The sequence below is a fragment of the Festucalex cinctus genome, chromosome 18 (assembly GCF_051991245.1).
Source record: "Festucalex cinctus isolate MCC-2025b chromosome 18, RoL_Fcin_1.0, whole genome shotgun sequence".
Classification (NCBI taxonomy): domain Eukaryota; kingdom Metazoa; phylum Chordata; class Actinopteri; order Syngnathiformes; family Syngnathidae; genus Festucalex; species Festucalex cinctus.
In genome coordinates this window covers 14280477-14296364 of record NC_135428.1, presented here as the reverse complement: position 1 = coordinate 14296364, position 15888 = coordinate 14280477, and the positions used below count along the sequence as shown (strand labels likewise).

General features: G+C 41.8%; 1 protein-coding gene across 3 annotated transcripts in view; it reads left to right on the top strand.

Annotated features, from left to right (window-relative positions):
- The window catches only part of LOC144005792 (polypeptide N-acetylgalactosaminyltransferase 10-like), a 66869-nt gene that overhangs the window by 38194 nt on the left and 12787 nt on the right, over nt 1–15888 (top strand). For all 3 annotated transcript variants that reach the window (XR_013279655.1, XR_013279654.1, XM_077504114.1), the window contains 3 exons: nt 3977–4079; nt 5240–5378; nt 8767–8933. Coding sequence is in view for 1 of the 3 variants with exons in the window: in XM_077504114.1 (XP_077360240.1) it covers nt 3977–4079; nt 5240–5378; nt 8767–8933 (409 nt within the window). In the remaining 2 variants the exon portion in view is untranslated. The remainder of the gene's footprint in view (nt 1–3976; nt 4080–5239; nt 5379–8766; nt 8934–15888) is intronic.

The window sequence follows — 15888 nt, the reverse complement described above, 5'->3', positions numbered from 1 at the left end:
AAATAACTCATTTTACTAGAAAAAAAGATGAGTAATTTTAGTTGTCGTTTTAAATTTTGCATCTTTTCACTATGCAGTCCTATTTATTTATTTGAATGACAATTTAAAAATAATGTTTTTCCTTTGCTACTTCGGGGCTGTGTTATGTATTTTTGCATTAAAAGTTGGCATTGTGAGCTTTGAATGGAGCTTTTGATTGCAACAACGTGAAGACGGCATTATTTTTTTTTTTTCTGATGTTTTCCGCTCGGCGGCAGAGACTCGTTAGTGTGTTTGAAACACTCCTTTCCACATTGTATCTTTTGTCAAGTGTCAGCGAGGCACATCCTGCCAATGTTTTTTTAGCGAGGTCGCTGCCGGTGAGAATGAAAAGATGCGTGCGTTTTTTTTGTTTTTTTTTTTCCTGGATGTGATTCGCTGTCTTGTTGTCGAGGACACCCGCCTCATCATTCTGAATAAGCTCATCGCCGTTCAATCAAAATAAGACCACAGGAGGTGAGCGCGTTCCTTACAACACAGGGTTTTATTTGTTTTCTTGTGTTTTTTCTTACTCAGTGTGCTAAAATTGAAAACACAATCTCCTTTAAAAAGTCAATAAAGTCCTGCTTTGAGTTGAAACTCCTTCCATGACCACACTTGTGACTCTCTCAAATTGGATTTCCTCATTGAAATGAAACCAAACGTGAACATCAACAAAAAAAATGTAACAAGGAAAATAGCAATAAAATCATTACAATTAAAACAACAATAACATCATTAAATTGAATTTAGAAAAATTAACAGTGTGCATTATAATATTGACATTGTGCTGCACCTTCTTGGCCACCGGGGGCAGTGCAATATATAGCTGAAGTTGGGCGGAATCAACAACTATGACAAAAAGGACCTGTTTGTTGAGTTGTTTACATTGCGTTGAGCAAACCATTTTAGATTGGAATTTGTAAAAAAAAAACAAAAAAACACTGGCCTAGAGTATCCATTTGTGGAACAAAATGTGTAATTGACCAAATTTGGCGTGACGATGATATACAAACGTTTATATACGCAAAGAAGATGGTCAGAACTTCTCCGTAAGCTGCAGTAATATATTTTTGTCACAAAGGAAGTGAAAGTCATGATACGAGGAAAAATGTGTATTGTTCCGAGTGAAAGTATATTCGGTGAAAAAAAGTCGGAATATTAAGTGTCAACAATTGTAATGTTTAGGGATGTTCGATACCACTTTTTTTCAGACCGATACCGATACTCAGACCCTCAGTACTCACCGATACCGATACCAACTGCCGATACCAGTAGTACATTTTGACAAATAAAAAAATCACTAAAAGATATTTTTAAACAAATATATTTCATTTAATTTTAACAAAAAAAACAGCACAGTCACTCTTCAATAGTCTTAACGCTCAAAATAAAACACAAAAATGCTCTTTTAGTTTAAGATTCACAATTTTGAAGTATTTCCAAACCGGTGAAGTTTTGGTGAAAAACTGCTGCAAGCTAGCGCCAGTTACATGCAAGGACGACTCACTTAACGTCTTCCCCCTCTGCCATCGGTCGCTTGTTACCGTCTGTGTCACGAGTACTCGAGTACTTGAAAAAAGGCTGGTATCGGCCCGATACCGATAACTGGTATCGGTACTCGCCCATCCCTAGTAATGTTACTATATATTTCAGCAGTATAGCAAGAATTTCTGAAAATAAGGAAAATGTCTGTTTGGAAAAATCTGTAGCTGTCGTAAGAAAATTACCAAATTAATAATTATTCATATAGTAATTATAATTACAAAAATGCAGTTGGAATCTTTCTAAAATTATGTTGTAATAAGGGAAAAAAATGAGTAGTTTGTGGTCTAGCAAGAATTCCACAATAGAAAATTACATATGTTTAACTAAAAGAAAAAATCTGTGACATAGCAGGGGATTACTTTATAGAATGAATAATTAAAAAAAAAACTACTATTTTATTTTTGCCCAAATACTGCTTGATAGAGCATAACAAACATTGCAATGTGCCATAATCACAATTTTGGATTAATGGGCAAACAACTGAAAGGGTAAACAGCAGCACGGCCTTCCAAGCAGACTTTTCACAACACAAAATCACATCGAGAACATAACTCCAGTGTTGACTTTTCTTCCTTATGTCGTTCTTATTGCTGCAATGCATTCTGGTCCATTGACCCGCAGTGTGTCTGCACAAATGACCTGTGGCACACAGCAAACACGGTCAAACAGAATGAAATTTGCGTTTTTGCGTTTGTTTGTTTTTGACAGCGTCGTCTGATAAAAAGAACTATTCATACCATTCATGGCCTTTTTCATATTCCCTCTTTTACTCATGAGGATTCATGTAGGTCAGATATGATGCGGAATTAGAGGGAAAATCCAAATTGAATTGAAGTCAGCTGAATGGCGGATTAATGTGTCCGTTTGCATTTGCTGTGCATTAGTGCTGAGTGACTTAGACTTTTTTACGCAGATCTTTCCCTGCATTTGTCTGCGTGTATGTGACAGACTGAGCCAGTGGGGTGAAAAAAAAAAACAGAAAGAAAAATTGATGCTCTATATCCTCATGTGCCCCCCATTCCACATTCCCATCTGTTTCCCAGGCAAATATTTTTAAAGGTCTCCTTCTTGAAATTGCTTCATTTCTTTGGCGGTTGTTATTCTTAGACCAAATAATCTATTACAGGCATGTCCAGCCTGGTTTTGAAAATTTCAGCCCCCGAAGCCGGTTTAACTTTACAGCGTGAGATTTTGTCAACATGTCTTATCATGAGGAGACCCACAAAAAAAGTCTTAAAAAAAAAAAGTCTTGCACCAAGCCACAAAAAACACATGATAGGAAGTCTGCCATTTTGTTCCAAAAAGGTCATGTTAGGGTCATTTGGCCATTTTCTGGTCAGTCGTGCCCTCACTAAGTTTAGAAAATTCAGTAAGCTTGGCAGCATTACATTTGCCAGGCATGTCGATCATGTGCGGACCCACAAAAAAAAAAACCTTTTGCTTCTGCCATTTTGTTCCGAAACATCCATTTTAGGTGCACTTTCCAGCTCATTAGTGCTTATGTGTACTTATTTGCAGTCAGCCCCCAAATCTGGTTCCACATAGCAACATGAAATTTGGTCGGGATGACTACCATGAGTAGACCCACAAAAAAGTTTCAAGAAGCCATGCCCGAAAAGACACAGAAAGTCTGCCATTTGGTTCCGAAGAGACCATTTTTGGGTCACTTTGCCGTTGCTGGATCAGTAGCGCCTGTAGTATTTTATTTTTTTCAAATTTCAGCCTCCGAATCCGGTTCCACATAGCAACATGAAATTTGGGAGGGATGACTACGATGAGTAGACCCACAAAAAAAAAAAAAATCTCAAGAAGCAACGCCCGAAAATACACAGGAAGTCTTCCATCTTGTTCCTAAACAGCCATATTAGGGCAAATTTGACATTTTTTTTTCTTTCAAAGTCAATTTTGTTCCATTTCTACCAATTTCGAATCACTTAAGTTGTACTACGTAACTAGTTTTAAACAGACACTAAACTGCGAAATTGTCACGTCATTGTCATTGTGTCTGTGCTGGCATTAAGTTGAACGACTCTATGTGAAACACAAAAATCTTGATTCAACCATAAAATTCAGCCCCCAGAGCCCGTTTGACTTAGCAACATGAAATTTGGTAGACATGCGTATTATGTGAAGGCTCATATTTGCACATTTCCAGATGTCTTTCATAGATGAATTTTTCCCCCACACATACATCGCATTAACGCACTAGAGCAAAGTTCTGCAACAAAAAAGTTGGCGGCTCGCCTTGATTATCGAGTTTGGCCTCAGCGAACAAATCAGGTAACCGACCACATCGGCGATGACAATTACCCAATGAGAAGGCCGGGTGGTATTGATTGTGAATGTTGATTATCCCCCCAAAAAAGAAAAAACCTTAATTAAAGCTTTTTCAACTTCTCCCCATCCACAGGGACTAAACCATATGAGGAAGGTCACCCAGATTGGGCAAGACGGCGTGCGACGGACGGACTGGCACGACTACGACGCCATCCGCAGGGATGCCGCTCGAGTTGGTGAGAAAAAACCCGCGGGAAAAATCACTCTGAAAGTTCTGAACTCCTTGTTTTGATGCTGATGTTGTGGGTGGGTGTCGCTACTCTTGCCATGGCTAACGTCGTGCTGGGTTTCTTTCGAGAGCAAAATGGTTTGATTTTATTCATTTTATTTTGTATGATTTGGGTTTGGTGTGCAAAAGATGTCGACTAAACCTCAAACTAGACAGATAGGCGACACTAAATTGCCCAAAACATTATCATCAGAGAATAATAACATAGTGCTTTCGTTTTTATTTTAATAACCTCCTAAATTAATGGGAGAGCGCACTGCACGAATCGTTCACCCATCTGACTTGGTGATTAAAAAAACAAAAAACCAGTCAATAGCGTTGGCATCAATTCTGCTTCCCACCTTTTTCCCTTCTTTACTCCAAATTAAACAGACGGTTGACTTGTTAATAAGATGAAAAATATTTAACTGCCAAGTGAGCCGGAGTGGAATTAGAGCTCCTGCAGTTGTTTTAAATGAGAAACTAACGTCACCGCAGGGACCGGGATGATGGATAAACAGTGATGCTGAGCAATTGTTGTCGAAAATAGTGGCCGCCGGGGTGGAGGCGTTATCTTTATTCATCACAGTGTTATGAAGTGAAATGTTGTGACTTTTTCATTTGCAAACAGCTCATTTGCATATTTAGAAAAGTTCTATTCATTAGTAGCAGATGTCATTTTTAGCACATGCCGCTTAAAAGTGTCGGGTGGCCACAAATGGCCCCCCGGCCACAGTTTGGACACCCCTGTCCTCGTTTTATATGGCGTCTTCGTTCTTCCGTCTTTCTTAGGCATCGTATTAGCCCGATTGTAAACGCGATCCGTTCACGTGGCGCAAAACAAAACGTTAATTAGAGGAGTTGATCTCTGAAACGAGCTATTAAGACGGGGCCCTCGCTCGCTCGCTTTAGCAAAGCCGACAGATCGTTCCCGCTTAATGGAACACGGCGTCTCCGTGTAATTTGATGAACTCCTCCGACAGTGGATCGGCCTCGCCGCCTTTTGTGCAAATTGACGATAGGCTAATGGAACGTCTCGATTTTTGACGGAGCACATAAAGACGGCCTATTGTGGAACGATTTGGCCTGTTTTGTACCTGTGACATTCTTTTGATGTTCTCCCCGTAGGAAACGGTGAACAAGGAAAACCTTTTCCCGTGTCCGAGGCCGATCGGGTGGACCTGGCCTACAGGGAGAACGGCTTCAACATCTACGTCAGTGATCGCATCTCGCTCAACCGCTCCCTTCCGGACATCCGCCACCCCAAGTAAGTCGGCACGGTAACCTCGAGAACATTCCCAAAAAATTTGAGCAAATACATTTTTTGCTCCAGCCTTCCTAGGCGGGGTTTGCATGTTCTCCCGGTGCCTGTGTGGGTCTTCTCCGGGTACTCCTCCCACATTCCAAAGTCATGCATGGCAGGTTAATTGGGCGCTCTGAATTGTCCCTAGGTGTGTTTGTGTGTGTGTATGGTTGTTCGTCTCTGTGTGCCCTGCGATTGGCTGGCGACCAGTTCAGGGTGTACCCCGCCTACTGCCCATAGCCAGCTGAGATAGGCTCCAGCACCACTCGCGACCCTTGTGACGTGTAAGCGGTTCAGAAGATGGATGGATGGACAATTTTTTTTCCGGTGCAAAGGGTTTTCGTGCATAAAAATTCCCTTTCAAGGATGGCACAAATATGCTGAACAGCAAACCAACAATATAAGTGGAAGAACTCATTTTGTAATTTATTTTCACAAAAATCAACTCACTCAAAATTTGAATATTTATAAAGCTGTATTGTGGCTACAATGAATCTGCTGTCAATACGCAAAATGGGGGTTGGTGGTCTGGTTCCTGGAATGCGGCTGGCGTGGGCCACTCTGCTGGGTGAGCGAGGCTGGGCAGCGCACAGGAGTCATCAGATCGACAAGTGCTAGCAACAGTGGTGTGGTGAGCTGTCCAGAATCGAGGCAAAAATTGCTTGAAAGCAATTGGCCGAATGCAAGCCGATCTACTCTTCTGGAAGCCACAACATGTGTGAAAGCTGATCCGAGGTCAGCGAAGACGCTACTGGTGAAAGAGAAGAAATGTGCTTGCCTTGGCTGCTCGCCTGGCGGGGTGGGCCTGCTGGTGGCGTCTGGGGACCGATTCACCAGTTCCAAATGACTGGGACTAGCCGCAATTTACACACGGACATTCAAGATGAACTGAGCGAGCAGTGTTTGGGATGGGATGGATAACGATAAAAATCAACGACTATTCTAAATAATGTATATGACTGATGCGTTATAGTAATGGGTCGATGGGGACGGGTCTCGAATAAGCAATCGGCTTCTACCCGTCAGCCCTTCTTTCGGATGTCAATGTTGCAAATGATGTGATGTGATGTGACGGATGTAAGCTGTAATGTGTTCGAAAGGAAAAAATGAATAAACCAAACCAATATTATTGCGGTTCTACGTTTGTCCTGATATTATACTGTCGAATCACTTCAATTCTCTGATATGATGTAATTGTTTCAGATTTAAGGCTCTACTCGGCCCACGTAAAATGTCCATGCATACAAATGATTACAAAGAATCTTGAGCTATTTTGCAGTGGAATCACGATCCCTTTTTCCACTGAATCTGGTGCTACTAGCCCTTTTCACGCTGCTGCAAATGCCGGCAAAGCTACCGTTTCCCCCACTGGATCCTTGTGAATCAATGGTAAACATTCCAACATGCTCTCAATCTCAAAAGCCCATCCCAAGGACGCATAACCTTTTCCTGAAAAACAGACTCCAATTCTTCCTCGCCGCCGTCTTCTCTCAAAGGACTGCTGTGCGATGGTACCGTCCCTTCAAAAAAGCCGGCCTACCTTGACCTTAAACGACTCTCATCAGGCTCTGTTGGTGCTCTGCATACATTACAGCCGCGACTTCGACAATCCCGATGCACCCCCCACCCCTCTGACTCCCTCCATGCAGCGTCTGCTTGATTGGCGGGCTGTTGATGCAACCTTGTGACTGACACGGCCGTGGTTTGATTGAAGTGTGTAGACGTACTAAATGTCAACAGATGCGGTAGATGCGATGTCCCCTGTGGTACATAATGTCGTTGGGATTCGCCGTGACCAACGGTCGCCTGTCTTCTGGCGGTCATATTTGAATGCAGGCGTCGAGTCCGCTGGCAGGAAGTCATCTTTCATCCCGTGATTAGCTCCTTGACGCTGGATTTGTCTAAAATACTGATATTACCTTACTTCAAAATTACCTTAACCCTACTAACACTAAACCGCAAACCTCTCATCCCTAAACCTTCTAACCTCCAACCCGACTAAACCAAACACCCCAATCTTTACTTGTTTACATCTAACCTTGAAACCAAACCTTCTTTAACCCTGACCCTGTGACATTCTGTCAATTTTGACTCAAGGTCTGTGAATGACGGACGGCCGATTTGTTGAAGAGTAACGAATGATGGTAAACTGACGGATTACGCATTACTGGAAATGAATTTTCGGCCGTCAATGTAATCATCAGTCAGTACCAACGAACATTCTCAGTTTCGCTGATGAATAATGGAAACACAGACCAAATATTGTCATATTCATGATGATGGAAGGGTGTAACGACTGTTGACAATTGCAGAATGCTGCGCAAAATTCATTGACATGTCCAATTTTTTAACCCAAATATCAGTTTCCTGACACTTCCAAAAACATGGTTATATTCATTTAAGATTCTAAATTGTCTATCTGTAACCTTAATGAGGATAAGTAGTATCGAAAATGGTTGCACGGATGTACTAAGTGTGTCGGTGACTATCTACAGACCAGTGTAAAGCCATAACTGTTCAACTTCAGCCCAGGTGTCTTAACGATAGCAAATTGTCATATTAAGTCAACAAGTTTTACTTTTGGAATGACTCAAAATTCCAAAGTTATAAACAATATTTCTCGCAACTCTTCAAATGTGCGAGATTCTGAGCCAATGTCAGATGTGCCAGGAATTGATACTTTTAAGACTGTTCTGTTGTACAGTCTGTATTTACCTGTGCACTTTGTGACAAACTCGCGAATAATGCACTTTTTATGTAGAAATTGCGTGTGAATGATGAAATGCTAACGCTGACTTCATTGAATTTTGCGAGTGTTGAAGTTGGAATGATTTGAAACAAATGCTTTTGAATACTTTTAAGACTGTTTAACAGTGCCGTGTGTCTGTATTCACCTGTGCACTGCTTGACAAACTCGAGAATGCACTTGATGTAGAAATTGCGCGTGAATGCTGAAAAGCTAAATCTGGCTTCATTGAATTGTTGGAATCTATGCGAACCTTGAAGTTAGAGTGATTTGAAACAGTCCAGAAATGCATAATCAGGAGGTCAAATGTGTAAAGTATCTCTTAATTTAGGAGTATTACTCTGACAATTTATGAGATTCGGGAATGTTATCAGTTTAATTGGCCAAGAAATGTGGAAGGAGAAGGTCCATGTGTCAAGCATTTTTTTAATTAAACGTTTTTGTGTGTGTGTGGAAATGCGTGTCCTGAATTTTTAAAACCTCCTGCCGTTGAAATCTGTTGAGAAATGTGAAAAGAGAAGCACCCTTCCTCATTCACACCACCAAACCACTACCTCCAAATCTTCCAAGGATCAATTGTAATGATATTTACATCTGTGTTTGTAGCTGCAAACAGAAGCTGTACGCCGAGAAGCTGCCCAACACCAGCGTCATCATCCCGTTCCACAACGAGGGCTGGTCGTCGCTGCTGAGGACGGTCCACAGCGTCCTCAACCGCTCGCCGCCGCAGCTCGTCGCCGAGATCATCCTGGTGGACGACTTCAGCGACAAAGGTACGCGGCGACGCGCCGTCTCGTCGCCATCTTGATGCATCCCCTCGCCGATTAGCGATTTCTGTCACGATCCCTCGTTGATGGATGTGTTTACCTTCCGTCTCCACGGTAATGAGATGTTCCGCTACCTCAGACTCATTTAACGCAAATCAGAGGCTGAAATTAAACCACTCCCGCTTCTCTCAGAACGAGCGAAGCGTGCGACTGTACAGCGGAGGCTACACCGAGAGACATTAGCGGGGTTGTACGTTTTGCCCAAATATGAACGCGGTGGCTTTTTGGTAGGTTTGCTGTATCGTAGCTGTAAGCGCTATTTTGGTCCAACTCAAGAGCTCTGCAACTTTAGTGTCGTTGGATGCTATACTGGTCATTCTTCCTTTGTAATGGAACTGGCGACGCTTAATTTGACATGTTTGATTTAGGTAAAGAAAACATCCCATTAAAACACTCCATTAGGCTAAAGCTAATGCAAGCAATGCCTCATAAACAAGAGGCACTTGGCTCGTTCTCACGTCATTAAACAAGTGTCATTTACATATCAATGAAAAGCATGTAATCGCCAAGTGTTTTTGGCTTTTTAGCTCAAATGAATGGGGTCGTTCTTTCCCTGATTTACTGTACAAGTCATCTGTCCAATGAAAAGCAGGTACATCCACATTTTTCCTATTTTTGAAAAATTTCCCTTCGGCCAAAACAAAAGCCGAAACAAATCCGACCAAAAAAGAAAGTCAAATTTTTTTTTTTTTTTTTTTTTTTTTTTTTTTTTTTTTTTTATATGTATATGTTTTGGGAAAATTATCATTTTGAAATCCGTGATTTTTTTTTTCTTTTTACCAAAATACAAATTAAATGTTTTTTTTTTTTTTTGTTTTTGTTTTTTGGGGTGTCATGTTTCATGTTTTGGATTCATTATTTTTTGGATGCAGTTTAAACCTGAAGAAAATTATTTTTGGTAATTAAAAAAAAAAAAAAAAGAAAGAAAGAAATCTGCACATCGCTGCGTTTCACTGGCCCACATCAAATAATTACACATCATGGCTCTCAAACCACTTTTTTTTTCCCTTTTTTTTTCGGGTTGGCAGCAAAAAATGAAGATGTATGCTTTTCATTAGCCACCAATAAAAAGCATGTAACCCCACATTTAATGAGTTTAAAAAAATGAAACAAAGAACGAGTTTTAAAAAACATATACATTTTTATTGGACACAGTCAATTGTGATTTACCTATTGTCACTGTCCAATGAAATGCAAGCATCTCTAATTTTGAAACTTCCTTTTGTTTTGTTTTGATCGTCACAAGTTGATCTGTGTTTTTTTTTTTGGTTTTTTTTTGGTGTGTGTTGCGTTTCATTGTCGACATTCTCGAGGCCAGGTCGGAAGCGAGAACATTACCGAGCGACATGGTTGAGGCCAAACCCCTGCGGGCCGTCGGCTGTGATGTTCTCTCTCAGGGCCGCTGCCCTTTGATTAGATCTCATTCCAACTGTAATTAAGCCTCAGACACCCAAGCGGAACGTGAGCTTCAATCGATGCTTCTCTGCGGATGAGAGACTGCCTGAGGAACGTCAGTGGTAGATGGAGGGAGGTTGTGGGAAGGGAGGAGGAGGGCGGGTGCTATCATAGCCAAGTGTTTCTATGCGGAATGCCACGCAAATCAATGCTCCTTTCTGGCTTTCCAGTATAAATAGGCAGGCAGCGCATTACGGAGGAGAGAAGTGTTTCATCATGGCGTGTTGCGTGACTTCGCAAACACAACTAATAGGAGAGAATGTACGAGGAGGAGGAGGAGGACTGGCAGGCGTGTTGCTCGCCTTCTGCTGGCCGACTTTTTCCCTTGATTCCACCTTGATTTGCGGCATACTTTTGTGTGGTTATATGAAAGGAAACCAGTTTTGCAGCGAAACTGTCAGACAAAAGGTACAAATTAGTCGGCTACTTCAACTTTGTGGACAGCCGTGTGGATCTGCTTCTCACCTGTTGCCATGGCGATGTCCCTGCAGCCAAGCAGGTAGTTGCAGTAACACTTGCACTAAATTTATCACTCAGGGTGGTTAATTTCTATGAACAAATGCCCCCCAGTTTTCGTTTTAAATCGAATTAGCACGACCTTGATGATAACTAGTGAGATTTGAGCAGACCAGAAAATTTCCAGTTAACTCATTTGCTCCCAAAAGCGTATAAATACGTTCTGTTTTAAATGTTTCAAGTGCCTCAAAGACGTATTTATACGTTTTTTTGTTTTTCTATGCTAGAGCATTCAAAAGGCTTTGATTCAGCCTCTGAACTGCAGAGAACTGTTGAAGCAATGGTAGTTACTACAAAAACGGCCAGCAGGTGGCAGCAGAGTATAAGAGATCAAACAGGCTGATTTCCCCACAGTTTAAACAGATTTCTGAATAATGATGAAACTTAGCTATATTCTACTGCTAATTGCTGCAAAATAGGAAACGGATAGAAAAATACTTTTTTTTTTTTTTCCCCTGATGAAAGAAGAGACTCTAATCTTTCTTTTGGTAGGTTCCATGTTTTTATAGCAATAGAACACAATATTCGGTGGCCCTTGCAAAATCAGTCAAAATCCAGTAAAACAGCCGCTAGCGAAGGGGGTTGCTTCGGTGAAAATGGCTGCCAGTGAATGAGTTAATGTGCATGGAAAGTTTCTCTGGGAAATTTGGAAGTAACACAAATTCCGAATTTTCCGTGGGAATTCATAGGATTTAACTGGGAATTGAGGGTAACTTAATGGAGAGATATCATATCCAAGTATAAACCATTTGTTTTGTCATTGACAGAATTTCATGAAAATAAATAGAGACCTCACTTTGCCCACATGTGAGGCCATTGCAGTACCTTTATTCCTTTTATTCTTACTACACTCAATCGGCGATGTTTTCAAAGCCGTAATGCAAATTTTGGGTGCAGCATAAAGTGACCAAATCGACCAAGCCGTAACTTGAAAACTTGTATGCTGAGGTAGTTGTAGGTATTTGTACATGCATGAAAACTGGTTGTAACTTGTAATCTTTAGTCAGCGTTATGCTATAATATATTTCTACTTAAGTTGCCAGTTGAGAGCCAACTTTCCAATTTATAAATCTGTAGTTCAGAGGTTTCGGCATACGTCATGAGACTTTACTATGACTCACAAGACTCCGGCAGATTCCGCAAGACTTCAACATTTAATGAAATCACGCGAGATTTTGTCTCATCTTGAGAAACTTGAGCTTTACATCTCGCTTGATTTGAGCATATCCTGCAGGATTTCAGAACACCGCGAAAGACTTTGGCTTATTTTTAGACTTAATGCAAAATTTCATCACATTTTGTGAGACTTAAGCGTATTTTATAATACATTTGACTTTTACTGTGAGACTTCGTCATCCCTCGCGAGACCTTCGCTTACCTCACAAGTGTCCAGTCTATCATGAAACTAATTTCACGCAACTTTTATCCCAGAAGTAAAACTGTGAGAATTGATCACAGAATAATTGCATCAATCTGCACAAACAATTTTTTGCACTTCTTCAAAAAGTAGCGAGGCATTGGAGAAAGTGCGCTTTGAGGCCTGGCAGGCGTCTGACAAACGCATCTCAGCACTCAGCCTCAATTAGTGTCATCCTCCTCCCGCGCCGAGCGCGGCGAAAGCCGCGAAAGTAGTCCGCGTCGACATCGGCCCGTTTTGACACATGGACAAGCATGTGACGTTCAATTTGTAAAAGTTGCGCCCGTATGCATCCGGCGCTGCTTATTTGCTAAGGTCGGGGGATTAAAGCCCTGACAGCGGACGTGAAAGCCCGTCGGGGGCGGGGCCAGAGCAGCAATTGGGCCATCAATCTGCCCGTGGCAGGCCTCCATCATGGGGGAAGCTCATGTGTGCCACAGCTGAATAAATACGCACGTAGCTTCTGGCAGTGATGAACGGCGCACGCAAGGTGTCCAAAATGAACCCAGAAACCCGCGAGAGAAGACGTAGATGGTCGATAAGTGAACGTCGTCGATGCGACTTCACCTACCGCGCTTATCTTCGATCAGATAGCATCGAAAAAGCAATAAACCTCCTGCGCTGGCAAATTTAAGTAGGAGCTTTCAAAAGATTGAAGGTTGACAGCTCACTTGTTTGCTCTTCGACCTCAGCCATCCTTCATAGTCAACACTTTGAGAAAGGTGAATTAAGTTGGAACTTGACAAAGACGAATCATGGTCAAAATGGCCTCACGTAAGCCATTCAGCCTTCAAAATAGGTCATGTTGAAGTGACTTGGCACAGAATTACCGTATTTTCCGCACTATAAGGCGCACCTAAAAGCCTTCAATTTTTTCAAAAGCTGACCATGCGCCTTATAATCCAGTGCGCCTTATATATGGATCAATATTGAGCCGCAACAGGTCTCGCTGTCAAGACGCTATTGGTGACCCTGCACGATCGGTGACGCGCATGCGCAGAAGATCCCGCCATCTTGGATCACTAGCTAATACTAATACTTGACCTCAGAGAAAATAATAAAACAGCTGTTTATTCATTTTGGGAGTGAATGGAGTTGTCAGAAAGCTGGTTTGTGATCTATTAATAAAGTTTGACTGACCTATCTGACTGTTTTGTTGACATTGCATTTAGTGCAGCACCATCTAATGGATGCATAACGTAACCCCAGCCCCAGCAAACAAGCACACATTAATACACAGCTCTACATTTCATCTCACGAGAAGACTGGAGAGGTATGTGAGCGGGATATGTGAATTCTTGGTGAAGTCTTGTGACATATTATGGACATACTGAAAGGGCAAGTCAACCCAAGAAAAAATTATTGACAATAATATGTTCTATGCAGCTCCAGTAGTCTAAATATGCTATTCTGGTTAATACTGCATTCATGGAATATGATTTAAGCAGCAAAATCCAGGCGGCCATTTTGCCACTTGCTGTTGAGTGAAAATGGCATCGCAACAAATCACAGCGTAGCTTCAGAAAACAGGTTAGCTGTGATTGGTCGTTACCCGAGCAACTGTGATGTCATCTTCAGTCGACAGCAAGTAGCAAAATGGCCGCCTCCGGAGATGGTTCAAAACGGCTGCATTTTGCTGCTTAACTCATATTCCACACATGTAATATTAATCAGAATGTCATGTTTCGACTAGTGTGGTCACATATAACAGCTGAAGTGTCACAGAATATAGAGGAGTCCTGTAACCTATGCTGGAGTCTGGCAAGATATACTCTCAAGTCTCACGAGATCAGAAGAAAGCTTTTTCCCAGTGTTCCTGGCAGTGCCACGACTGAGCCTGCGTGGGGGTTGTTTACCGGCAATTGAAACCTTTGAACTGACAGCGGAAACCGCTAATTACCATGATTATTTAATGGGGGTAACGACCCAGTCAGCGTATAAAGCACGTCGTCCCTCTAGCCCTGTAAATGACCAATCAGCATTTGATGAACTGATTTTCACCTCCGAGACGGTTTCATTAGTGGTGGGCGTGAGGGCTTCCGTGCCGACAAGCCGCTGTCGAGAGACACTCGGACCGGCCCTCAGCCACGCCGGCTGCGGCGATGGGAAATGATCTTTAGGAGGCGGGAAAGCGGCGAGACAGCTGCAGAAAAAAAACCCCAAAAAAACATAACATTGGGCATGTTTATTCATCAGTCTGTACGAGAACATCGTGTGTGTGTGTGGCTTCGATAATGAGGTAATGGCGCTCGGCACAGTGTGACGGCGAAGGCGGGAGGGCGGCATGCGCGGCGACGTGACAAAAGCAGATAATTGAGCTACAGCGCTTGGGAGAGATGCAGAGCCGATGTCAGCGGGTGCCGATCGATTCGAATGTCTTTGTGTCGGGGCGAGCGGGTTGACGCGCACGGTAAACAACACCCGCCGCGTAGCCCTTGACGCCGTGGTCGCCCGCCTCGGCATTATGTAAGAGCAGTAATTCCTGTGTGTCCGGAAATAATTCAATCACTCCATTGGTCCGAAAATTAGCATTGTTTTTAGGAGTGTGAAGATATATCGATATCGCGATAAATCGTGATACTTGGTCTCCGGATAGATTATCGACACACCTGCGCAAGTATTACATGCAGCCACTACAACGGCTCCATTATTCGTTACTTATTGAGCAATTACTTGTCAGGCCACTAGGGGGAGCACCTCATAAGAGTGGCGGGAAAATGTACGGATGTTTTCAGTCAAAGAAGGCTCATCAGCTTACATTTTATCTGTCGGGCAACTGACTCCGCTTTGCATACGTTTCTATGAAAAACGTGTATTATATCTTCAATTTTAACATTTTAAAACATTTAGTTTAGACTTTTTGAAGCACACAATTTCTGAGGAATATTAATATTGTTTGAATATTTAAGTAGTTTTTTTAATTTAATTTTGCAATGTTACAGAAAAAATGGTCCGTTTATAAAATGAAACAATTGACTATGTAACTGACTGACATGTTGCATGACAAGAGAGTTTAAGAAAGACACATTTGGATTGTCGTTATGTAGGTTTTTCAGATATTTGTACTTGACTTTTCCCACCTTAGCAGTTCTGAGCCACAACTTGGTTGATTTTTCAGAAGACATTGTTGCAAAATGAAAACACTCGCAAGGATCATGGATCATGGATCATGATGTCACTCACTAGGCCACACCCCTTAAAGGCATTTGTCAACATATGGGGACTACAGTTTGTGTGTCTGTTGGCTTCATTGCATTTTAAAAATAGTTCATTTTTGTATGTTGTATGTTTTTATATTTATATTTTTATATTTATATTTTGTAATTTTATAATGCGGCGTTACATTTTTGTTATAGCGATAGCATAAATTGTATTAATGAATAGACTAAGTGCAATTTCTAGAGAAATTGTGTGGGAATGCTGAAAGCTGACTGCTAAAATTTGGACGCATGTGGAATGGTTATGGAGTAAATTGAGAGATAAATTATGAAATGATGACCTCCTGGTTACTGG